The sequence below is a fragment of the Dermacentor silvarum genome, chromosome 8 (genome assembly GCF_013339745.2).
Source record: "Dermacentor silvarum isolate Dsil-2018 chromosome 8, BIME_Dsil_1.4, whole genome shotgun sequence".
Taxonomy (NCBI): Eukaryota; Metazoa; Arthropoda; class Arachnida; order Ixodida; family Ixodidae; genus Dermacentor; species Dermacentor silvarum.
This window is the reverse complement of record NC_051161.1, coordinates 154,464,412-154,491,474: the sequence shown is the minus strand read 5'-3', so window position 1 is coordinate 154,491,474 and position 27,063 is coordinate 154,464,412. Positions and strand designations below refer to the sequence as shown.

The window sequence follows — 27,063 nt, the reverse complement described above, 5'->3', positions numbered from 1 at the left end:
GGACAGGACTTAACCATATTCTCTATCTTGTTATCGATCCGGGGACACCATAGCAGCCAGCGGCGTAGCCCCTTCGTTGAGCAAATACTTTGATGGGTATCATGCAGCAGACATAACATTGCCGCTCTTGCTCTTTTGGGCACGATAACACGACGACCCCAGTATAGGGGGCCGTAACTCCAAGTTATCTCAGCTTTCCGGCTGAAGTATGGCGGCAAATGCAGGTACTCGGGTCCCAAGTTTCTTGGCCATCCTCCATGCACCCACTTTTGTACCTTTGCCAAATCCTCATCGTGCGTCGTGAGAGCGACCAGTTGCTTCGTGGACATAACACTGTCATTGAGGTTTTCCGTGAGTAAGACATACTCACCATCTCCGGTTTCTTCCAGGATCTGTTAAATTACTTTAATGATCATGATATTGCGTTAGAAAATTTAACCGCACTAGAACTTAAGCGTGTTTTTTCATAGTTTGTTCCTTTGTGTCGCTTTTTTTCCCCCTACATAATCGTTCTTATGTAGTTGAACATGGCTCACAAACTTGCACTTTGCTTTAAAATTGTATAAGCCAGCATGCAAGTTAATTTTTTCTACTTTACATTTATATTATACCTGTACTAGCTGAGCGAAATACTTGTACATGCATTATTTGTTTTGTTACCTTTTTGTGCTTGCTGTAAACGGTTGCTGCTCAAACGTTTCGGGGGTGAGAACCCGTCAAGCTGCCTTATCGGCAGCTTTTTCTTTTCACCCCTCCATGTACACTGATACATGAATAAAATGATTGATTGATTGATTATTGATCTCTGACTGAGACGTTGCGGATGTCGGGAGTCGGCTGAGGGCATCTGCGGTAACGTTGTCCTTCCCCGGCTGCTGTTTGATGACGTATACTTTGCACTCAGCTTCAGGGCCCATTGCTGGATTCGGGCGGCGGCCATGACCGGTACAGCCCTATCTGGATGAAAAAGTCCCACAAGTGGCTTATGGTCAGTCAACAGTGTGAATGGCTTACCGAGTAGGTATTGGCGGAATTTCGAGACCCCGAAAACTAGAGCAAGGGCTTCGCTCTCCAACTGGGAATAATTTTTCTCGGCTTTGGTCAGTACCCGAGAACGAAACCCTATGGGCCGTTTTACCCCGTCCCCGACATCGTGAGAAATCACTGCACCAATCCCATCCGGGGAGGCATCACATTCCAGAACAAACGTCTTGCGTGGGTAAAAATGCACCAGGAAATCAGCGGGCCTGAGGAGGTCCTTCATAGTACTGAACGCTCGCTGTTGAATGGGACCCCACTCCCACTTAGTTGCCTTGCGGAGCATTTGATACAGAGGCGCCATGGCCTTAGATGCGCTGGGAATAAACTTGTGGTAGTATGTTACCATGCCCAGGTACGACCTTAATTGTGTGAGGTTCCGTGGCACCTGCATCTGAAAAATGGCATCCACGTTTTCTGACTTTGGTTGAGTGCCCTGAGCACTAATTCGATATCCCAGGAAATCCACCTCGGCCTGACGAAACTTGCCCTTGTCCACATTTAAGCGCACATGATATTCCCGAAACCGCTGCAATACTTTGCGCAGTGTGGTGCAGTCATTGTGTTTATCTGCGTAGACCTGAACCCCCGCAAGTCCTTGTAAGATGGTCTCCATGCGGCGTTGAAACACTGCCGGCGCAGAATCCACTCCAAACGGCAGGTGAGTGAGACTAAGCAGTCCCTTATGCGTGTTTATGGTCGTGATTAGCATGGCTTCCTCGTCCAACGGTAGCTGATTGCAAGCTTCACGTAAGTCTATCGTAGTGAAAGCCTCACCGCCGTTCAACGTTGCCAGGATATCCTCCACATGGGCAACGGATATTGCTCAGTGTGACACGCTTTGTTTACCTCGAGTTTAAAATCACCGCAGAGGTGAATGCGGCCTTTACGCTTCACTACCGGCACTGCCGGTGCGGCTCTCTTAGAATGGGGTACAGGAACAAAAATGCCCGCGGCCAAAAGGCGGTCAAGTTCAGCGTCTACCCTTGGACAAAAGGCGTACGGAACTTCGCGTGCTTTCCAGAATTTCGATGCCACATTGTCCCGCATCTCAAAGTGCACTGGCGGACCCTTGATAAGACCTAGCTCTGGCGCAAACACGTCAGCGAATTCTGTTACCAAAGGCTCCACAGTTAACATCAGTCCCGATGAAAGGCAATCACTCACCTGTCGCACTCACGTTCATGACTGGCGCCTCGAGCATGTGGAACGCCTGGATCGGAACGCCCGCACAGGTTGGGGCCAGAGCAACCGAGGACTGTCAGGGATCCTTCCGTCGACCGGTTTCCGCACAAAACATTCAGCTTGAGTTGTCCACGCACGGGAAGCCTTCCCAGGAAGCAAGTCAGTTTCAATGGCGAACCACGCAGCTTGGGCCACATTGTTTTGTTGTGCTCATAGGTGGGCCACGTGATGACCGACACCGGTGACCCTGTATCGACCTGCATGTCCACTAGAACCCCCGCACAATTCAAGGTGCGTACAATGGGTTGCGTGATGCCGACGTGGCTGACATGAGTGTCCCGCTGCCTCCAGCGCGAATATAGCATTCGTGTCCACCGCGGTGCCCTCCTCCCGAGACGATGGAGCGTGTACCTGACGCGACAGCCCTGTTGGCCCCTCAACGAACTCGCTCTGTCGACGGAAACAAGCTCGGGCAGCATGACCCCACTGTTGGCGCTTGAAGCATTTGGCCGAACGGAACCGGCAATCCTCTGTTCCGTGCCCAGTGGCTGCGCAGAGGGTGCACGAAATAATGCGCGGTCGGTTTCTTGGGCGATAAGCCTGGCATCCCATCGCATGCACGCTTCCCTCAGCGACGTGGCTCATTATCTGCGCGCTCGATTCTGCCATTTCGGCTGATAACACGATTTCTTCTGATTCACTCCTCGTCAGCTGCGGCTTCGCGAGCAACTGCCGACGCACTCCTGCGCTTTGGAGACCACAGACAATGCGATCTCGTAGCATTCTATCCAACGTTGCGCCAAAATTGCATGCGTCTGCTAGTTGACGAATGTCAACTATGGAATCTTTGACAGGTTCGCCTAGCAGCTGGTCGCGTGTAAAATAACTTCTACAACTGTGCGCTGTTGCGTTTTAGTTGCGCTGAGAAGTGCTGCTGCAACAAAGCTACCATTTGGGCGTACGAAAGTTCGTTCACCTTGTGTGGCGCGCATCGCCCGGCAAGTACGTCAACGGTGTTGGTGGTCAGCGCTGCAACCAAAAGGGCCCGTTTCTTCTTGTCGTCCGTGACGTCATTGCCTTCAAAGAAGGCCTCCAGTCGAACTTGGTAATCTGGCCACTTGTCGCTCGTCTCGTCAAACTACGGCAGGCTGGCATATCCTCCCAAGGTGTCGAAGGCAGTGGCGTACTAAGTGGGCTTCCCGTTGTTATCCCATCTTCATCGCCACTGAAGAATACGCACGATGCACGGGTGGTGGCTAACAATGTTTATTGCTCTGATGCGTGTTAATATAGGCGTTGTGCGAGACCGTTAGAAAGGGAAGGTGGCGAGGAGGAAACAGCGGTGATAACCGCAGCCGTATGCTGGCGTGACGTAATACAGATGCATCACTATCGACAGTTGTTTTAATTTGGGACAAAGCGTCAACCTTTGATTTCATGTCCAGTAGCTCAGTAAGCTTGCGATGAATTGCCGCAAGAACTTCTTTTCTAAAGTCGCACTCTATATTTCCGCGGAATTGACGCCACGTGTCGACGCTTTGCACGTTGCGCATGTCAAAGATTTTTTTGCAGCCATGGATTTTTTTTGCAAGCGATTTCAGTTACCGCACATCATGAGCCGATATGGCAACTACACTTGTATTCTGAAAATAGCAACCTCCAAGTCTCCAAGTCACTAATCTTGCTGTCGCATGAACATATGTTACTCATTGCACCCAGCACACATACACTAACAAAGTTTGCTCACAAAGTGCACCCAGCAGCAGCAGGAAGCGTAGCAGAACAAAAGTGGCGTCGATAGGCTAAGAAATACCAACCTATAACGTCAGTGAAAAACGTATTTAGCCGCCGTTCAACTATCAGCTCCACTGCCGCTGCTGAGTGCGTGTGCCACTGCCGATTGTGACGTCCTCCTTCGTCTTTGCCTTTTCACGCTCTATAATCTCAAAATGCTCAAGCCTTTCTTTATCAGAAAAGCAGAGAGGTCACGTGTTTCGAAATTTGTGCCGGGAAACGGAAGTTTTGCAAAATGCAATTTTGTGTTTTCGTCAGAATGACGAAACGTGACGTGAAGCTGCAAGTTTTATCGACTAATACTTTTTTGTGGTCCTTGGCACCTATATTGCGACTTTAGCGCTTTAAAAAGAAAGTGGACGGTAGCGTGCAGAAGCCCGTGGAATGCATCTGCAATTTCGCGAATATGTGGTGGTGTTCCAAGATAGCTGGCATGTCAGCTTGTTCATTGGCTGAAAGAATATCCCGTGAGGAGCGTCACAGGAAGGGCTGTTTCGTAAACGTCAATTTGACGTTGCGTGACGTTGCGCTGGGCCACCATTGCAGAGATTTTCCGCCATAATTTGTGGTGCGACGAGCCGCGCGAATTATGGTAATGAGCGGCCATATGCAGTGTCAGTCGTGAGGCATGCGTATCGCCGCATTTTTCCTGTCATTTGGGGCCATGAAAATTTTTTGTTCACAACGCGTGCTCATAGCATTTGCATCGCTCTCGGGTGGTGTTGGCATTTGTGTTTTGAACCATTATTTCTAATAAAAACACGTTTATTTGAAATAATAATTGTTGAAACTAGCAAACTTCTTGCGACTTATTGCACTTTTCGCTACTGCGTTTGCATTGTAATCAATATTAATGTCTTTTCGCGTCATCAAAGGTTATGACAACGGCGAATTTTTAATTTATAAAAATAAATGTACGCAAGGCGTTTCCTCTCGCGGGGCGAGTAAGCAGCGAAGTGAACAAGAGATGGCAGTGCCGGCGCTTGCGTTGCGCAAGCGGATACCTGTGGCGCGCGCAACGCTATCGATGATATTCGGCCGCTTCTCAGCCAGACGAGTCGGGCTGAGTCACTTGCGGTTCACGAGATAGCAATAACGCGGCCTAGAGCGTGCGCTGATCATCACTGGCAGGTCGCGTATGTTGTCTCAAGGTAGAAAGCAAGCGCGTGGGCGCCAATATACGATGACTCATTCAGTCAGAAAAGCAGGTCAGGAGTGTGTAAGCGATACATCGATTGCACTGTACGATGCAGAAATGAAATTCCTTTCACTCCTGGTGTAATCACTCCCTCTTAGATGGTTTCCATATTTCTTGTAACGGTGCGCCTGCGCAGCTTGTGGATATATATACCTCTGGGTCTGGCTTCAATATATCAGTTAGTTTGCGCCTGTCTTCGTGTTCCTCTTGGTTGTGCATCCCGTTGCGCGCTATTCAAGATGGTTCTTATGACAAGTGCTCAGTATTTGCATACATTTATTGAAACACGCTGAGATGGACTTCTTGATCCGAAAGGCAGGTAGCGAAGGATATGCAGCGGAGCACTACGGGTACTACGTGAAACATAACCGTAGACATAGATTTTCGGAAGCGCGGACTTCAGGGTCTTCGCGGCAAAGCTGACGAGCAGCATTTTCGGCAGCACTCACTAGAAGGCCTTTGCGGCGAAGCCTCTTTGCATCGCTTTGAGGAGAACAATCCTAACTGTCCGCCCGGTCTCAACGGCGAGCTGCGGCTTGTGCTACTCTCTGCGCAGCGGTCTGCTGAGCCCAACGTTGCCTGGTTGCAGCCGCGGCGTAGATCTACTACGAGTGGCTTCTCCACCAGTGGTCCATACCTTGTGAGGAGACGCCATAACGTGTTCCTAACAGCAAACAAATGTACCGAGACTACGCGGCGCACATGTCGCATCGCTTGACACGCGGCACGATACCATGCAGCTGCTACATAGCGATGCACCTAGTGGAATACAACGCAACTACAATGCAAAGTTTGCACATATCCATGCTACGCGGGACGAATGTCACTTCACGTGACAAGTGGCACGATACGATGCAGCTGCAACATCGTGTGCCACCTGGTGCAATAAAATGAACCTGCAATCCCAAGTTGACATTTCAAAGCCACGCGGCGTGCGTAGCTGTTTCCAAAGCAGCTGCGAAGTGCTGGCGTGAAGCGTTGGTAGAGTAGCCGACTCCCGCGCCGAGGGCCCAGGTTCGATCTCCGCGGCAACTAGGTACTTTGTTTTTCTCATTCTCGGCGATATCGCGACCGACACCGGCGGCGGCGGAGAACAATATCGCCCACCGAAACGGCTATTAGAATAAGCCCATACAAGATTATGCCATACAAAAGTAATTTGGCAACATCTCACCTTGGCTGCTCATAAAGCTCCTCTGTGTTTATAACTGAGCAACTTTGTCCCCCTTTGAACTGACTTTTGGGAAAGACAACAGAGAAGAAGCCAGTCTATCTGGATGCTTGTAAGGGTGGTATGACATACGGCCCTACGAGTGGTTGGAAAAATACGAATGGTTGCAAAAATAACTAAAAAAGTACGCTTTGATCTTAGCCAACAAATATAAGAATGCAAGAGAGAAATAGAGGTAATTTCGGCACAAGTACAAAAAAAAATACCCGGCTTTCCGAATATCCAGATACTATTAAACGAATAACAACCCGAATTGCGGTCATGCGGTTTTTAAATTCGACTAACCGGTGAATCGAATAACCAGATAACCGGTTTTTCCGCAAAGCCGGTTTGATGCTGCAGTGCTTATCACTGTCGCTGAAAAGAAAAGTGTACAATCATTGCATTCTACCGGTGCTAACATATGGGGCAGAAACTTGGAGGTAAACAAAAAAGTTCGACAACAAGTTAGGGACCGCACAAAGAGCGATGGAACGAAAACTTTTAGGTCTAACGTTAGGAGACAGGTAGAGAGCGGTGTGTATCAGAGAGCTAACCGGGATAGCCGATATTCTAGTCGACATTAAGCGGAAAAATGGAGCTGGGAAGGTCATGTAATGCGGAGGATGGATAAATGGTGGACCATTTGAGTTACAGAATGGATACCAAGAGAAGCGACGCACAGTCGAGGAACGGCAGGAAACTAGGTGGGGTGATGAAATTAGGAAATTTGCAGGCGCAAGTTGGAATTAGCTAGCGCAAGACAGGGGTAATTGGAGATATCAGGGAGAGACCTTCGTCCTGCAGTGGACATAAATATAGGCTGATGATGGTGATACTAAAGTTACAGCTTGAGTGATATTGTGAAAAAAAAAACATTAGGAAGAAATCGGAAGCAATATTTTATTGTAAATTCTTTGGGCAATAACTACTGTATGTAATGTGGTCCTGTACATAGGGTTCCGGGCCTGATACCATCTTTTATAAGTTTGGATTGGTTGCCCGGGTGATCTCGTTTTCCTTTCGCAACGGTGCCCGGATGTTCTAGTTTCGTTCTCGCCCCATTCTCGTCTTCAGTGCCCGGATAACGGTTCTGGATTTTCACTCAAGATCTCTTGAAGGTCGCTGACAGCGGGAGCTAAAAGTATTTTATGCTTAAAATGTTCCAATGTGCTTACCGCATTACGACGTCACGATTAGGTACTCTGACCGGGAAGCTTTCCATCGCACTAAAACAATGGGTAGCATGAAAATTGGTTGTCAGTTCCTTTAAGACCTACGCTGTTAAGTCGTCAGGCCACTTACGACTAACCATCGTATGTTTTAAACTGTATCTTTTTTTCGTTGCACTGTTTGGCAATGACCTTATCTACATGAGTAAATAGTAAGGAATGCATAAAACCATAGCATTTGCAATATATTTTTTTATGGTTCGATAGTGAGACTTGTACCAAAGGTTGTAGTCCTATCGAGAAGCTGAAATGTAAAAAAGAAGGTGCCATGCCGTGGTGGAATTGCCACAATTAGCATCTCGAGTTGTGCAGTTGAATACAGAGAGCTTGAAATCGCGTCATAGAAAAATAAAACAAAGTGGTTGATATAAGGATGAATAAGTAGCGTGACATTGTTCATACATGATGTAGGTGTTTCAATCGCTTGTCATGATAGGCGCCTTCTCTAGAGCATGTCTCACAAACCGTTTACGCCTTGCCGCACGAGATGTGCTAATGCGGCCTCGATTTGTCCCGATGATATAGGCACGCGCTTTAGGCAAATGTTGCGCTAGAACAATCACACTAAACAGGCAAAATAAATGTTTAGTAAAATCTATCTCTGCCACATCTGGTGCGGTAGCGAAAGCGTTTAACCATGTAATGTTCAAAGTATACCCCACATGCATGCTCAGTTTCATGATTCAATGTTTTGATCTAGGCAAGGGAAACGTGCAAGATTGTCCAAAGCAGGCCCGTAGCCAGGGGGGGGGGGGGAAGGGCTAGCCCCCCCCCCCCCCCCCCGCGAAATTTTGATCTTTGCCGACAATAATGACTGAAGAATAGTTGCTTTTCTCAAGTAGTCAAGTCCTTCAACAAGTGCCCCCCCACCCGAAAAAATGCCTGGCTACGGGCCTGGTCCAAAGTCACGTTCTCGATATGCTGAACGAGTTTTCAAGTTGCAGAGATCTAAGGCATAGCAACTACCAAATATTTACTCATTATATTACCAAAATTTTAAATACAATAGCATTGCAAAATTTTTGTACCAAGTGTACTCTCCATGCTCATGAACTAACGACGAAGAAGTTGTTATAATTTACTTTATCTGGAACTGCGTTAGGGTATTATAGGGTTCAAGCAGAATTATGTAAAATACGAAGCCATTTACAAATGAAGAGGTCACCGCAGCAATCGCCGACGCAAGCAAGTGATCATTACTTGACGCTTCAAACAAAACCCGACGCTTCAAACATGGCAAAAAATATGCCTATCAAGAAAGAGACCGCCTCTGGAATCTGCGGCTTCACCAAACTAACTTCCTGCGTTATTGACTCAGAAATGAGATCGGAAATTCCACGACCACTTTCTCGACGCTTAGAGACGCTGTACCATCGTCTTCGACTGAACATGGCATACACAATTATCTATACCGCATAGGGCATACCACTAATCCCGTCTATGCTTACTGTGACAATTTAAAGACAATGGAGCATATATTACTGTAAGGCCCCGGGTACCGCGACGAGAGACAATTTTTAAGCAACAAATGGACATGATTTGTCACGATCCGTTAACATTACCCAGCATCTTAGGTCCAATGTCCAACCCTTCAAAAGAGCGGCGGGTTTTGGATTCATTGCTCAAATAACTGTCAGAATTTGGTCTAATCGCAAAGCTTTAAAGATTGACCATTTCATATACAAAAGCCTAAACTTACCCGCCATGTCACCTGTAAATATGAGTATCAGGTCCACATGCGCATTTCATATTTGCTTCTAGTCTCTTTTCTTCCCAGTCTCCTCTGGAATCTTTTAGTCCCATTCCCCATCCCTATAGAGAGTAGCATGCCAGCGGTTGTACACGCACCGGAAAAAATCTACGTTTTTCTAATAAGGCGTCTCTCTCTCTCTCTCTCCCGAAGCGAAGTTAAATTAACCTGTGGTTTCACAAGTCAAATGCAAGATCTGACTACGCAACACGCCGCAGCCGGAGACTCCGAACTAGTTTTGAATACTGCGATTTCTCACTGCGCACTCAATGCATAGTGCCCTAGAACCTACCATTGAGATGTAGATCATTTGACCAGTCTTGCTCCGCGACGCAGGGATTGGCCTAGGACACATGTAGTTGTCGTTGTAACGGACGCAATATCAAGTTTTCTTTACAGTGAAATTAAGGACCCTTTCACGACCATTTTCGTGCGGCTTTAAAGGCCGATGGTGGCGTGCGGTGGCGTTTTCGGTATCGAATGTCAAAAAAGAGTTAGCAACACAGCCTGCAGTGGAGCCACGAATTGGCTTTCTAAAAAACGTAGTTACCGCTGCTATAGAATAAAAGCTACCATGCGCAAATCTGTATCAAGTAGACAACATTCCGGATCGTTTTTCTTAGCCTGCAATTTGTCATTTTAAGCGAAGCTTCATTGACCCTTTTCGCGGTGATCCCGTGGGCGCTGCCATGTTTGATCACGTGGTGACGCGTCCATTGCTTTTCTCGACAGCCTCTGTTGCCTCCTCGTTTACTATGGAAGTGTATGACGCCGGCGCGGCTTAGAAAACCTCTGTTTTCGGAGATATCGTAGACGGTGACTAGGTGGACGACACGAAGCTTTGATCACAGCTTCAGAGAACATGCAAAAGCGCTTTCGGAGCTGATTAAGCTATGTCCAAACGGCGCAAGCAGTATATATGGTGCTTGGTCTAAAATCGGGGCTAAGTATGTGTTCCAAGCTATCCAAGCGTTCCGATTATGAATTCAGTCAAGATTAGCGCGTTTTGTTCTTTGTTCTTTATTCAGCAAATATATTGAAGCAGTGGTTTGTCAGTTTTTGACTCAGTTAAGTTCCTTGGTGCGGCCATTACCTGATTATTTTCTGCCTAATCACTCGCGGGTGTGCTCAGTTCCGATAGATTTGTTCTTGCTGCGCACAAGTATTGAAACGTAGCTGTTTTTGCATTGTAATACCTTGTAGCCAAAGATATATTACAGCTAGTAACTCGCTCACTCTTGTGGACCGTCACGAAACATTCAGCTTCGACTATTCGTGCACCATAAGTGTAGTCCGGCATTTATTGTGCGTATGCAGTGCGCATATATTCAAGTGTGCGCCCACTCACTCATTCTTGATACGTCGGCGATAGAGTGGGCGTAAGCTTTCCTGCCATATGGGACAGATGTGTATAGATAACGTGCAAGAAACTTACCATGACAGGAAGCGACGCTACTCCCTTTGTCATTGTTTAACGAGTGGTACTCACGCTTGACGACGTTCTGAGGATGAATCCCTTTCTTTGAAGGTGAGCGATACAAGGCTGGCGGATGAGCAAATATATGTGTCCTCGATGAAAACCGTACCTCACGAAGTGCCGGTAACACGTTCGGACAGTTGCAGCAGCGGTCCGCGGTTTTGGCCACACAGATTCATTCTATTCCTTAACATGCCATCCACTATTTTGGCAGCCAACTATTTCACACGTATTCAATCCACATGATTCAATCTAGCATGATTGAAGCACAGTGTGTTAGCGAAAACTCAGTTACATTTCCGACAGCTGATCGCACAGAAGCAAGGCAGAAGCGGTAATGGTTTCGTATTCGTGCGCGGTCGCTGAGGAGAGGTATGGCGCGCCGCCGTGAGCGCCATCTCGTTTCTCTAAAACAAACTGCTCCGCGAAAAGGGTCAATAGGCTCACAAGTGTCGGCGGTGGTGGTGGTGGCGGCGGTGTCACGCTGAAAAGTGTGCCGATTCTGGCGATAGTGCAGAAAGGGTCCAAGCTCAAGGCACATACCCCTGTAGTGTGGGTCGATCCTGATGATACTACAGAAAGGGTCCAAGCCCAATGGCGCGCTCTTTTATGACGTTTACAATTTTCAGCCAAATGAGCTCCGGCATTGTTATTTACGGTCCAATTGTGCTCTTCCGACCTTTCATTGAAACAACGCCCCGTTTGCCCAATATATATCTGCTTGGAGTTTAGCGGGATTTCATAGACATTTCCATTGCAACGCGTGTATTGCGCTGCATGTTTCTTAGAGCATGGGTCTGGTATTGCTTTGGTCACCGTAGGGCATATCTTGGACAATTTACATGGCCCACTGAAGAACAGATTAGCATTGTGCCTTTGCGCAACCTTCTTGAGGTTGTGGGACACCCTTTGCCAGTATGGGCCTATGTTTACCCTCCTCCCATCATCTGGTTTTTCTTTGTTAATTCCCTGCCTTACATGTTTGACCTTTTGAAGAAGCTTATCGCAGACGCTAGAACCAAAATAAGACGGGAAACCGGCTTGACTCAGCCTTGTAACCTGGTTATTAAAGCTGCTTTCGCCAACTCGCCCACACCAAGCTCCTGCTCTTGGTTAAGGTCAATTTTAGTTTGGGCGGTATATACGAAGCATCTCAGCGTTCACGTTCCCACGCATACAGCGTCCCGTTAAAGTCTTAACGGTGTTGGCTTCTGCGTGATCGTGCCTGTCGGGGATGCCTCCATCTGATAATCTAGGTAGGCTCAGCCCAACTTCCTCGATTCTCCCGGGGCACCTGCCAGGAGGGCCTCGAGACCTCGGTCCACGATACTCCCCAAGGCGCACTGTTTTACAAACATTATGCACGACGACACCGCGTCCACTGACGTCATCTTAGAGTGCAGTAAAGAAATCATTGCCCATGAAAAGAGTTTTTTTTAACAGCGGAGCTGTTTAAAGCTGATCGTCAGTCCGTGGAGCCTGTACAAAAAAACATCGCTGAACGGTGACGTCACCGCTCGTTACCTAGCTACCACCTCGTGGAGCGGCGTGTGCTTTGCCTCCTCTCCGCGCCTTGCACATACAGCTTTGACATGGGATGTTAAGGAGAGAAAAGGAGAGCATGTGCGTGGTGCGCGCTATGCTCGGGAGAGAGAAAGAGAAAATAAAAGCGCGAGAGAGAGAGAAATTATAGCAGCGACAACGCGGCAACGCGCATAGCTGCTGCCGACGCCGTTCGCGTTTCCCCATTTCCCCGCGTTCGCGCGAACTGAACGCGCGCGGTGCCCGTGTAAAGTCCCTATATAAGAAAAGTACCGCCATCCTTTGATAAACGCCGCTTCGCTCGCTCCCTTATCTCCGATTGGACGATGATAGCGCGCGCTTTTCACTTCTTTATATTTTCTTTTTTTCCGCCTCAGAGCCATGTTGAAAGTCCTCTGCGCAGCCGCAGTCGCCAGCGGCGGCCGCGGCGGCGCGCGCCTGGCCTGAAAGCTTCAACGTGGACATTCTAGGTGCGCCACCGTCGACTTGGCTTTCACAAGCAAAAAGTAAAGAAAAAGCAAGCGCTTTAGGAGAGGAGGCGGCGGAGGAAAGAGTAGATGGCGGTACTTTTCTTATATAGGGCTTTTATGCCCGTGAAGGCAGCAGCGCCTATGGCGGGCGGCTCGACAGGTTTCGACCAGCCACGCTCCGGCAAGTGTGGAGGCGCATCTTGGCCATAACGTCACTGGGGAGGTAAAGCTCGGAGCTGCGGCGACTGCGGCAGAACTCTCGTTGACTCTGTGACGAGTACATGAAGCCTTGACATGGGACGACCAAAGAAGATCCGGACACCCGAAGAAGAAGTCGCTTTTCTTCAAGCACGTCGCGCGGCCAATCAAAAATTTGCGCGTCGGCGTCGAGCCGATTCGGAATACCGTGCCTAGCAGCACTGAGCACTTCCTCGCAAAGCTTAGCCAAGCCTAGTAAAACCTAGAAGCTAAGTCGATCACCAGCTTCGCTGTTTATTTCAGCATTGCACAACTAGTGCAAGCTGCCCACGCTTTATGTCTCTTTTTGAAAAAAAAACAAACAAAAAAGATCAGGAGGGGGGGGGGGGTGATCACTGTAGAAATCATTTACGTAGATTTCTAAAGTGGCAAAACAGGCAGCGAGAACTCTGTACTTGATGAATAGTTGCTGAGGGTGGCATGCATCAGGGAAGGTTTTTTTCGCGAATTCTACTCTTGCCTTCTCAGAATTTCTTGACCACGCTTGCTGTGCTCGTTTGCAATAGCAAGAACGCCGCTCAACTAACATTAAAACTGGAATATCTGTATCTCCTCTCCGCATCGCATACCTTGAAACGTCAGAAGGTGGTGCATATCATAAAGCACGATGAGCATGATCTTCTAGGAGCAGTATTCACCTAGCAATCGGAACGCAAGACTGGCTATTTCATTTGGTTTATCGGTGGGGCTGGGCACCTTGTAGCTATAAGTGGTACATAAGGGACGTCAGGCGTAGTCAAGTGCTACACATTGATATCATCCAGCTTAAGTTCCTTTAGGAGGCACTGAATGCTTCTTACAGCAGCAAAATATGCACGTGTGAACCAACGCTGGTGGTTATCAGCACTGTTAAATCGCGAAAACTAACCATTTTGGCCCATAGAAGACGTATTTAGATATAGTGAAGTTTGCAAGGAAATTAAACAAGACGCCGCGCACTATAGGAACGCTCCACAGTAGCTTAGTTGTTATGGAATTGATCTACTGAGCTCGAGCTTGTATTGTTCAATACATATTCTCGCATTTCGCCCCCACCGAGATGCGAGAATATTAGTTTACTTAGATTTAGGTGCATGGTAAACAACAACATGCTGTCAGAATAATTTCAAAGTTGCCTACAATGGCGTGCCTCCTAATCATGTCACCGTTTTGGTGCGCATTTGACCAACTGCAGAAAAAAAATTACTGTAAGATTGCAGGTCGAAAATTCAACTCCATAACTGCATAATTGTTCCTTGAAAGATAAAAATTCAAATGTTCGTCCAGTTTTACAGCGCAGCGCTTTGGCGCCCTTTTCCGCGGAGAGCATTCCCAAGTGAACGAGCAAAGCGCAGGATGAGAGGCGCGAGCACGAAAGCGGAGGAAGAGGGTATGGCGAAAGCACGAGAAGAAAAGCTTAACGCAGCGACGATGGCTACGAGATGGCGCCAGAGTAGCACGCGTCGTCTGGAAGGTCTGTCTGCAGCAGCTAATGTGAATCCCGCCCACGCGTCACCTACACGCTGCCTCACGCGATCTCCAGGTTAGCGAGACAGTCGTTCCACACTTCGCGTTCTTTTGCAACGTGCCACGCGAGACAGATTGTCCGCGCCAGCCAATATATCGCGAAATGAAAACACATATAGAGCTGTACTCAAATTTCGCATTAGGGAGTAACGTAATCGTCGGTGATTTTTAACAGCGAAGCTGTGTAAGCCAGCCGTAATTTGTGCGTGTGGCACGAAACTGCCGCGCCGTAGCCATGGCAACCACAGGACGTCACACAGACACGGCTCCGCCGAGCTCCCGCCAGCTGCACGCTACGGCGCATGCGTCGTGACATTATCCTGGTGCGACTGCGGTTGCCGTCCGAGAGAAATAAATAAATAAATAAAACAAAATAAACGTTCTTGATAAGGCAGGATTCGAATCCGGGTACACACGGTTCGAAGGCGAGCGTAATAACCACTGCGATATACACTTTTTTTTCTTTATTTCGAGGCTTCGGCACAGCACAACAAATGAACACAACAATAGATAGTGCGCCAGATCGCTCAAGTGGCCATATTGTCACTGAGATCAGGCGTTGTCATTTTAAAATTCCCTGAGCACCACCAAAGGCCTGACAGTATTGGGACTCGAGGTAGCGTTTGCGCCAGTGATCTTTCAGCCAAAGGGATGAGTACGTCCGGGAGTAAGAGCGATAGAAAAAACGGTTTATTCTACAGGTTTACAGTGGCTCCAAATATGGAAGCCCGCTCCATGGGGGAGCACTTTTAAAGTCTCAGCTCACTACACGTCTGAGCACATATCAGAACATGTCAGGACACACTACGGCACCCAAGTTGTCTGCTTATACAGCAGTCGTCGACTAGGGAATCTGATGACCTTGGTGCGGCCAATCAGAGGGGTCGTATTGTTCACAGAGCTCCACCTCTAATGTTGCACCCTCGGGAGCAAGGATGAGGCAATCTGGAAACAGGTGATTCACATTCCTTCCACGAAAGTCGGCGAATTGGTTTCTTGCTCTCCGTGACGGTCATCTTGCCAGGGTCGGGAGAGTGACCTTCGTGCTTCTCCCCGCTTCCACGAAGGGTGGCGGTTGTGGTCGCTTCGTGAGCTTCTTTGTCATCGCTTCCCAGCCGGTGTCGGTCCACGTCGCTAGGTAGGTGGCCGCTCATGAAGGGGGTGGCATCGGGGGAAACACCCAAGCGATTCGCACTGCCGATTTCGGGCGCTTGTTTGCCCGTCACCGTCAGTGTCGGGCACTGTCGCCGTCACTGTCGGGCACTGTCGCTGATGAAAGGGCCTGCCTCAATGGAAACAACCAAAGAATGCGCCCGGTTGATTCGGGACGCAACAACAGCCACTCAGGAACATCTGTTTGCGCTTTCAATGTCTCCAGAAACCTGTGTACGCTATCGCGGATACACATGCGTGCTCGTCTTTCGTCTGGGTCACAAAAATACCCAGCCATTCGGTAGCACCATATACTGTGGAGGCCCATCAGCATAATCTGGTAAAACGGAACACCATTCTCATTATCTTTTGGCAGGTACCTGATCCCGTGAGAGTCGAGCGGTAATTCTTTTTAAATGGTTCTTTGTAGCACATACCAAAAATATACCCCTTCCCACCAATGAAGAGAAACATGGTCTATCAAGCTGCTTGCATATGAGGCTGTGGGAACCCCAGGTAGAAAGAAACCCCTTTCCTCTATGATAGACTTAACAGTTAATGTTCCAGTGCGTAACTTAAAAAAAAAGGTTTTGGTTCCTGGCGACACCTGCATTTTCTTTACTCTTTTTAAAACGTTTCCACCTGGGCCTCCAGAGTACACGGACCTGTACAAGGGCACGGAAAACACCGCGTCACAAACATCCTTGTACGATTTTTTTCCTTTTAACGCTACTGAAATACTCCATCGAAAAACGTGTGCTTGGGAAATTGAGACTTATAACAATTTCTCTGAAGAAACCACGAACACCGCCTGAAATATATTGCGTTTTCGCCACAATATCAGCCAATGCACCCCCGAGTCTTTGTTGACACACCGTACGCAGGAATGGGTCTCTAACATCTCAGAAAAATAAAAACTTGTTTACAATCTGCCGCACAAACAAATATCCCAGTCCTAAACCAGCGGCCTTCACCTGCAGAAACAAGTTCATGCGGCTGCCTCTCTCCCAATGGAACGCCCAAACAAAGACAGCGAAGACACGGTGCAGCTTCTGCACGTTTACTCGGGAACAATGCAGTGCTTGCATTTCGTACCACAACTTGCTGATCAAAAAAAAAGATTGCACACCGTAGCTCTTGCGAAGACTGATAGACGAGAACTTTTCCATCTGGCCGCTTTTGCTCGCGTAGCTTGCGCATGCGCTCGACAGTACGGATCGGTGTCTATAAAATTCCAGCGGCATCCCCAAGTACCTTCGAGGCGTCGTAACCCAAGTCACGTTGGCGAATGTGTCGGGGGTCAAAGGCCATTCTCCGTACCAAAATCCCAGGCACTTACCCCAGTTCACCCCACTTCCGGTTACCTCACTGAAGCGCTTCACTCCTTCGACTGTTCTGCTAATACTTTACTTGTCCCTGCAAAGTACCGCAACATCATCTGCAGGTATTCAGACATAGCGCTTCTATATAGATGTCAAACAATAGAAGGCTGAGGGGGCAACCCTGGCGCACGGAACGTCGTACGTTTATGGGGGACCCCAGCAATTTGTTAACAATTCGCCTCGTAGTGCAGTTGCGGTAGGCCAAACGGTGCGCTATGCACCCACGCTTGTAGAATGTGCATTTATGGAAACCATATGGTTGCATTGTACTGACGATTGCTACACAACTTCCTTTGGGAGAGGGAAAGAAAAAATGAGAGATAGAGAGAGGTAGAGAGAAAGAAAGAGAAAGAACGAGAAAGTGAAAAAACTACAGAGAGACCGAGAAAGAAAGAGAGAAAGAAAAAAAGAGAGAGATAACCTAGCTACAACCAAGAGACGCAATCAATCGGCCAGCTTCGCTGTGTCTTGAGCTTCGCGTGGCCTAGTGCAAGCTTTCACCGTTCTTTTTATTCCGAATCACTTTTTTATGTAAGATGACATCCAAGTTAAAATGGCGAGCTCTATTTCAATCTCCCAAGCATAAAATGCTGCAGCCCTTTCATACTTCGGTTCCCGACGCCTGGACCTTTGGCTATGGTATGCAATGGGGTGATCAAGCAAATATTCTCCGCGTGCTACTGTGAGTGATGTATGCTTGGCCCAGTTGGTCTGGGCGGCTACAGATGGCGCCACGTGTCCTGCGCAGCAAGTAGCCGCGTCGACATCGTTGCCTACCTTGCCTGCTTCCGTTTCCGACAGCCTCATCCTTTGTTTGTTTGCCCACCATGGCGAGTCAGTGAAGCCACTGCTACTGTAGTGCTCAGTCGGTGTGATGTGTGTGTAACATTAAGCCAGCATTAAACCGTTCCCTACTATGTGAGTCTTCCTGTGTCCAGCCCAAGCGTCACATCTGGCGCAGTCGACCCCGAACCTATGCCAAGCCACTCAGCCACGGCAGCGCAAGAACGCCTTTTGGTCAACGCCAGCGTCGAACGCTGGTCAGTACGCCTTTTCAACCACATTCTTCATTGTACTCACGCACTCACGCCGCCGAAGACTCACGCCTCAAGATACTCCTGCCATTTTACCGCTCGTCTGTGTTCGCTCCGCATCAGAAGAAAACACGGCCGTCATATGAAGAGTGCCGTGAATGTTGACAACTAGCCCTAGTTGACAATTAGGCTTAGCGCTCACTCGCCTAGTCTCCCGTGCGCCCAGCCTCGTTTCGCGGTGCATCATGCCAGGAATTATTTGGGTGGAGCTTGACTCAACGACCGTGTCGCGGCTCGGAGTTGACCTTATCCGAGAAGAATTGGCCCGACGCGAGCTAGGGAGCACAGGCTCTAAGGAAGAGCTCATTGAGTGCCTCGAAGTCGACATTCACCAACGTCGTGAGGCAACGCCGCGGTCAAGCGTGGAGAGGGCGGATACCGCCGGCAACTCGGGTTTGACCCTTGATCCCGCGACGTTCGAAAGTCTGGCACTTCTGTTTCAACAGCTGCCACGTACCTCGACTACAATTACCACACTGCCAGACCTGTCGTCATCGATTGCTTACTTTGACCAGTCTCCAGCACAAAATGTTAACGTCTGGCTCAATGACGTTGCCGGGTACAGCAGCTTGCCGCATGGGATGACGCCACCACCCGTCTCGTTGCCGCGAGTAAACTGAAAGGAACAGATCTGAATTGACACCTCGCTTTTGGAAATCAGCATTCAACCTGGGAAACGTGGAGCACCGCCCTGAAGGAAACATTTTTGTCAGAGCTGACCCTCATCGAGTGGCAGGAACGCGTCATAAAGATCAGACAGGGCCCAGGTGAGAGCCTGCAAGAGTATGCTTACGCAAAGCTGCGTGTGATTGAAAGCTGCCCCGTCACCCTTACCAACGCCCAGATGATTTATTACCTACTACAAGGTCTTCAAGAGCCACATGTCATTGCAGCCATCGCGGCTAATAGGCCGTCAACAGTGCGTGACTTCATGTTCACATGCACAAGCCTAGACAAGTGCACTCAACATGCCCACGACAGGGCAAGTGTAAGCAACCGGTGCTTCCACAGAAGCCACCCCCTCGTTCATTTCAAAGTGGCAATTCAGGACGTCGGCAGTATAACTTCCAGCCACCAGCTCCGTTCACAGCTACAACAGCACAGCCAAGACAGCGCATTTCAGATTTGCCCAAGGAACAACACGAGCGAAGATACGAAGAGACTTCTGCACAGTATGGGGCCCCAGCATTACAGAGCGGCCAAGACATCGCACAAGCACTCTGTTACAAGTGTAAAAAGTTAGGACATTTGGCATCGGCATGCCCCTCGCGTAGCAACAGGGCACCACGAACGCCATCGTCAACCATCCCTGATGCACAACAGCCAAGGGCCTTTCACAGTATGTCTGACAAACTTGAGGGCTCCCCCAATATCAATATTTCAATATCAATATCAATATCAAAATGTTTGCTAGAAAGGTGGAAGGTGCTTCAGTGATTAAAGTTGATACAGAGAATGATTTGGAAAAGATAGTTTAATGGCTGCTTTTGAGTCATTCGCTGAATGGGACGGAAACATCCAGAATGCAATCGCTGAAGACGGACTTAGCCAAGAAATTAGCATACTGCACATAAACATACGAAGCATAAGAAAACACTGGGATCAGTTATGTGTTTACTTGTCGCGAAATGTGGTTACTGACGTGATCGTTTTAACAGAAGTAAATGTGGATGCAACCAGACAGACTTGCTATGACTTGGAGGGTTATCAAAAATACGCTTTATGTCGAGAAAACAGAAGTGGTGGAGGAGTGTTCATCTATGTTAAGGACGCATGGATATGTTCTAGAATTGATGTTAATTTTCAAAATGCTGAGGTTATAGCACTATCTATTAACAAAAGAGAAGTTACATACATATTGTGTGGCATTTACAGGGCACCAAGCAAGGATACTAATATGTTTTTGAATGAATTGAGCCCTTTCCTGCAACAGCATATGAATGAAAAAGTTACTGTTGGTTGGGGACCTCAATATTGATATTGTACAAGAAGCAAGATCAGCAGTTGCTGATTACCTGAATTTATTAGCTGAATATGGACTCATGAACGTAATAAACGCCTACACCAGAGAAGAGCACTTAGGACGCAGAATCACGAAAACATGCATTGACCACATTGTATTGAGGCTGGCAAAACAATCATACAGGTCAGGCGTGGTCAATCTAAAACTAGCAGACCATTATTTTATAGTAGCTGTTATCTTTTCAGAGAAAAACGTCGAAGGCGAGGAGAGCTGTGTAAAACGGGATCTTTTAGACAACAAAAAGTTGATGAATTGATCAAGAAGGCTAACTGGTCGTCCCTATTAGCTCTTGACCATTTAAAGGCATACAATAAACTAGTGCAAATATTTCAAGATATATTTGATCGATCTACAAGATGTGTGACATTGAAGCAAAGAAATCCCGATAATAAATGGATGACTCATGAGATAATGAACCTCTGCTACATAAAAGACCAGGCCTGGAAGACATGCAGGAAAAAACCAGAAGATGACGAAAAAAAAGAGAGTTTCGTATGCTACCAAATCTTGTGACCGCAAAAATACGACAGGCTAAAAGGCGATACTTCTTGCATCAATTCACAGTGAGCAAATACGACGTGAAGATGACATGGAAAATAGCAAATGAATTAATGGGCATATCAAAACACGCCAGTATCGAAGATACGGTTAAAAGAAACTTTCCCAACCAAAGCCTGCAGACAATATGCGATAAGTTCAATGATACATTCATAACAGCTGCGGAAATACTCAGAGAAAGCAATGACAGTGACTCTGAAGTGTACAAACCAGTACGCGCACGCGCACACACGGCCTTTCTACCACCTATAAGTGAAACGGATCTTTGGCGCATCATGCGACAGATGAAACTGGTTAAGCCGCCAGGAATAGATAAAGTGCGTTTTCGAGATTTATACATCCATTTCAATGAGCTGAAAGAAGTAATGCTAAAGATACTAAACGGCATACTTGAAACTGGCGTTATACCTCAAGACCTAAAAATATCGATCATAAGGCCAGTTTATAAAAGCGGTAAAAGAGACGACTATACCAACTACAGGCCAATAGCAATTTTGTGCGCTATAGCGCAAATAATGGAAAACCACATTGCGTATGTGATGCAGTCGTTTTGTGAGAAATTTTCTCTGCATAATCCAGCGCAATTTGGTTTCACAAAAAATAGAAACACAATCGCACTCCTGGAAGAATTTTCTGATTACGTTCATAATCTTATTGAAAACAACCTTGTCGCTTTAGCAATTTTCATGGACCTGAATAGGGCATTCGATACTGTAGACCACGCTCTAATGATAAGTAAGCTTAATAGTTCAGGCTTTAGAGGTCCGTTTAACAGGTTCTTTGCTAACTATTTTTCCAATTGATTACAGTGCGTTAGAATTGATAATGAATACAGTAGCTATAAAGTAATAAAATACGGTGTACCGCAAGGTAGCACATTGGGACCAATACTTTTTAACATTTATGTCACTGACTTGGGCAATTTACAACTGAATTCCAACATATTCCAATATGCAGATGACACCGCACTTAATCTAGGTACCGCGAAATATGAGAGAGGATGCGCACACCTTCAAGAAGATATACATAAAATCATGGAGTGGTTTGGGAAAAATTGTATTTTTGTCAATCCTCATAAAACCAAATTTTTATGTTTCCGAAATCCACACAAACATGTAAGCCTCGACCGGCCCTTATACTTGCACAAATCTACCTGCGGCACTTGTGAATGTGCACCCCTGCAGACTGATTCAGTAGTAAAATACTTAGCTCTTTTTTTTTGGACGAACACCTAACTTGGAATAATCATGTGGAACACTTGCGCAAAAGGTTACGAACTATGGCAGCTTTAATTTATAATTTGCGTGGGAAATGTCCTCTCAATTTAAGAATTACAATATACAAAGCATTAGTGGAGTCTGTTTTGCGCTATGGAATAACGTTATATGGCCCATGCTCAGAACACAAAAGGCAAACGATTAATAAGCTTATTAAACAAATAGTAAATAGTTTATCTTGTGGAACAGTCTTACACACGGCTTCTGCAAAAGAAAAGTACTCTAAACTAGGTATACTCAAGGTAAGGGAAATGTTTCGGTTTTCAGTGGTTCTGCGACACTATTTTGCAAGTGATTTCAGGGTAGCTGTCCACAAAGAAGTGACACTAAGGAAAACAGAGAGATACGTTAAGCCAAGAGTTTTCACAAACTATTGTAAAAAAAACGAGGAAGTATTATGTCCCAGCTGTATTTAACGATCTCAGTGACGATTTATGCAATATCGTAAAAAGAAGAACGCTGGTGAAACAGATAAGAAAGTGGTGCTTAGAAACAATGCAAGAATGACAATTCTGTCTGGCTCTAGGGTCATGATCTGTTCCATGTTTACTCTTACGTCATGTATCTAGTTTACCTGTCACAGCTTGTCAATTTATACCTGCTTTTCCATTTTTCGATTCCTTTCTTTATTTTTATTTCTTTTATGTCGCGCAGGACGGGATCCTGCTAGCTGATTTTTTGTGTATCATTGAGCCTTGTAACCGCTGATGTATCCACCAGCTGCCAGCTCAGCTGACAAGCGCTAGGTGCTTAGGCTGACCAGCAGATTCACGTGTTTGAAAAAACGGGCGAATAAAACTATATTGTATTGTATATTGTATTGTTACGAAAATTATGTGCTTTGGAACTTTATCATGGCCTGCAAAACTCCATGAAGCAGCCTTTGCGGTCAACACTTCGGTGAACTCTAGCACAAGCTTCCAGTTGCTCTTCAACTACGTGCCTAAGGTTCCTCTCCAGCAACAACGGTCGCTCCAACAAACTGGCCTTGTTGAGCGCGTCCTCGACGTAACAGCGCAACGTTCAGAGGCATCTGCCAATTCAGATGCAGCTCAAGCCTACTGCAAACGCCACTATGATTGTGCCCATCGCTCTCATAGCTTCACAGTAGGTGACCTAGTATGGGTCAAACGTCAAGCGCCAGCGCCCCACGAGAAAATGGCCCCGCGCTTCAGAGGGATATACCGTCTCACTGAGCAGTTGACTGCATCCACATTCAAGGCTTTGCGTGTGTCAGGAGTGACAACTCGCCTGCTTAACCAACCAAGAACTGTGCGTGTTTCGCAAATTAAGTTGTATGTGCCTCCCTCATCTCCTGTTTCACACCTTTCGTCCAGCCTTGAAGGGGAGACATCCTCGACTACAGTCCCTGAAGATGAAACTGCCATCGACCAGACACAGCCTCAGCGCCAACAGCGTGTGTGCCACCTTCCCCGTCACTTGCGAGACTTCGTGCTTGAGTGACTGTGGACGCTAAGTTAGACCAAGCGACTTGGTCACCGGGACGGGGGTGGAATGTGAGTGATGTGTGCTTGGCCCAGTTGGTCTGGGCGGCTTCAGATGGCGCCACGTGTCCTGCGCAGCAAGTAGCCGCGCCGGCATCGTTGCCTACCTTGCCTGCTTCCGTTTCCGGCAGCCTCATCCTTTGTTTGTTTGCCCGCCATGGCGAGTCAGTGAAGCCATTGCTGCTGTAGTGCTCAGTCGGTTTGATGTGTGTGTAACATTAAGCCAGCATTAAACCGTTCGCTACTATGTGAGTCTTCCTGTGTCTCGCCCAAGCCTCACATCACTGACTCGAACACTCAGCAGCAGTCCATTAAAACATTCAAATGTTAAACAGTGTTCGCTTGCAGTTGCGATTCTTTCCATCAGGTTAACTCATCCTAAGCTTACGTCGTGTGCTTCAGTTTACGTCGTATGCCTTCATTTCGGTTTAGCCTACTAAAGCCCTCATGCTTTAGCCCTCATGCTCGTAGTACGCAGTCACGCGGTGAGTTTTAGTGCTTACTTTGGCATCGTAGAGGCTGTCTCGCAATTTTGGTTTTCTGCGGCACTTAGCCGGATTCTGTTCTTCGAGTAGATATAGATGTAGATGTATACAGTCTTGGTGGTAGTAGCCTGATCGGCTTACGCTCGCACACGCGTTCATTGTCTTCTTTGCGCCGGCCGCACATGATGAAGTTTCTTTCCGACTAACTCCAGCAAAATGAAGTAAGACAGGAATTTGCAGTTCGGACCAAAACTTCTGATAATTAGTTTCTGCGAGGAGTAAAATAAACCGCTCATTGGTTTTTTTTGGTAACCCCTACTGAAAATACCGCGTATCCCCCATAACTCCTATATCCAATAACATCATATGACATATAGGAATAACGGGTTTCTGTATGGAATCCTATATGTTTCATATCGGATTATTGGATATGGGAGTTATGGGGCATATGGATTGTTCTATATTTCTTTAGGATCAAAGTTCTTTAGGATCAAAGTCCCTAGTCGCAATAGGCTAGAACATGCTCGAATAACACACAGAGGGAAACAAAACGAATATTGAGTGCTTGCTTCACTGAACTCAATTTTAGAAAGATTACCGGCCACTCCATGCTTTCCTCTCTTAGCACGAAATGCAAGTTATAACTGCCAAAACTACTTGTTGTAGTGCTGCCTTTTGCAACCTGGACGAACTGCGGTTGCTTAATGTCGACGAAACACACTGCATTTACCAAGAAACGTTTTAATGCTGAGAAACAGTAAACGCGAGTAACAACATTATAACAGCAACAAAATACCGCAATGCTAGAAGGAAAATGAGCAAACGGTTGTCAGATAGAGATCTATGTCGTCAGATAAATTGATCGAAAAAATATTCCGGCAGAATACTCCGTCGATACTAATGCGATTAGCATCCTGCCCGAAATAGCGTAGCCTTTGTAAAAGCGTAATTACTCGCTAACGTTGAAAATTGCGGGTAAAAACGATTAATTGAAAAAGTATGTTTGAACTGTCCCTTTGGCGTCAGAAAACAAACTTTACGAGCCATCTTGACACTCGATTTGGTTGGACGATCTCTTGAGTAGTAAACAGAAGACGTGTTTTTGCATCTTAATTTTAAAGGCAAGCTTTATTCACAGACCCTTCAGGATTTTTCTGAGCATGGCTGTTGGTTGCTGCAGCAGTCTTGCCGAATAGGTCATTCTTAACAAACAACAAACCATGAATTAGGTATCCATTGGTGGGATTGACGGTCAGTACCCCAACACCACAAACAGATGATGTTACCATTAGGCCAGAATCGCACGTATACTTCTGTCAAGCCGCATCTGAACGTTTCGTAGCACGCGTGCGCAATAGCACATGCTCATGTGCCATTTCCGCTTATGCCAAAGAGCAGGAATGAACTTCGCAAATTTATAGCATTTCATTAACAACTTCATGAAACCATCGCTTCACACAGCTTCCAAGTTGTGCATTGGATGTGCATAATTTTTATTTTTCCTGAGTGAACATCATATGTGGCTTTCGGTAAATGATTGCAGGTGACAAGTTGGGACTGTCCACAGTATTTCATACACATTCTGGTTGCGAAGTACTACTGAGGCAGCTTTTTTCCGCCGACTATAATCACGTAGTTTAGTTATATTTATCCGTACAGCCGAATTATCAGCCGAGGTGATAGCATGGGCACATGCCCGTACTAAGTTTAATGACGGCTTCATATTTCTATAATCCTATACACTGGAGAGCTCAGTCACAGATGACATATTAGACATGTTTTGGAACACGTATGGCGTCCGCTTATGGTCGAGGAAGAGCCATTTAGGGGTCTGTAGGCCAGGGAGCGTTATACTATTTTTGTATATATTGTTACGTGGAAGCACAGTATACAAACTATTTACAAGGGATATTTACAAGGGGTAGCAAGCACTGGCCAACATGGAAGCCATGGAGCTGACATCAAACACGGCACGTCGTCATCTTGAGATCAGCGCGAGAGACCGGTTATGGGTACGTCCCACTGCATCGAAGTGTCACCATCATCTTGTTCGAATGGGACGTTGCAATACGTACGTCCGTATATATATATATATATATATATATATATTGTAAAGACCAAGTGAACTTAGCCGCGGGCGCTGGCGAAGACGAGGTCGAAGCAGGAAATAGAACAGCAGGCCCAGGAATGGGTGCTGTATCTGTGTCTGTTCCTTTACAATGGCGCTGTCGACGAAAGCCCAGTCTTAAGGCTCTCCAGCCTTCAGCACCGTGCTGCGGAGGCCTTGCGTCCTCCAGCATCTCGCCGTCCAGGGTCCTTCTGGTGACGGAACGTCGTTAACGCTTCCCTTGTCATGGACGTCCGCACCTGGGACAACCTGGATCTCCGAGCCCCCAAGGCATGCCGTTCATGCTGCCTTAGAATGGATCCTCGCCGTCGTGGGTGTCTCCTGCGGCTAGGGAACACCGTTCACGCTTCCCGTGCTCTCGACCACTGCCCCATGACATCATCGCAATCTCAGCCAGCAAGGGATGCCGTCCACGCTTCCTCGGTTATGGAGCCAGCCACCCTACCACCGTCGCAAGCAGCCACCGCACCATCCGGGGACCACGTCCAAGCCTCCTCGGTGGCTCTAGGGCAGGAGCCTACCGCTGATCTCGTCCTAGCCATCGCCAAGCTCAATCACTAGCTCGCGCTTTTGACGAACCGTCGGTGGTTCGTCAAAAGCGCTCGGAGGCCGAAGCGCTCTTTCAGTGTGACGTGCAACGGCGCGTCCGTCGGTGGTTGCGCCGTTGCACGTCACACTGAAACAGCGCTTCGGCCCCAGAGTCTTGGACCTGTCCTGCCTGGGAACGCCGTACACGCTTTCCCTTGGCGAAAATTTCATCATGAGAACTACTTCGACTCCTCAGCCACCAAGGTATGCC

The 27,063-nt window shown here is 47.3% G+C and overlaps 1 protein-coding gene across 1 annotated transcript; it reads right to left on the bottom strand.

The window, feature by feature from the left end:
• Nucleotides 1-590: 590 nt before the first annotated feature.
• Nucleotides 591-2,704, bottom strand: LOC125947442 (uncharacterized). Its single transcript, XM_049672160.1, has 2 exons — nucleotides 2,206-2,704; nucleotides 591-957 (listed from the first exon to the last, which is right to left on the bottom strand). Exons 1-2 carry the CDS (start codon nucleotides 2,700-2,702, stop codon nucleotides 954-956), a joined length of 501 nt encoding a protein of 166 aa, XP_049528117.1. The 5' UTR covers nucleotides 2,703-2,704; the 3' UTR covers nucleotides 591-953.
• Nucleotides 2,705-27,063: the final 24,359 nt, after the last annotated feature.

Excerpts from the sequence above, each read along its gene's own strand:
- LOC125947442 (XM_049672160.1), bottom strand. The coding sequence starts at position 2,702 with ATGCTGCCCGAGCTTGTTTCCGTCGACAGAGCGAGTTCGTTGAGGGGC.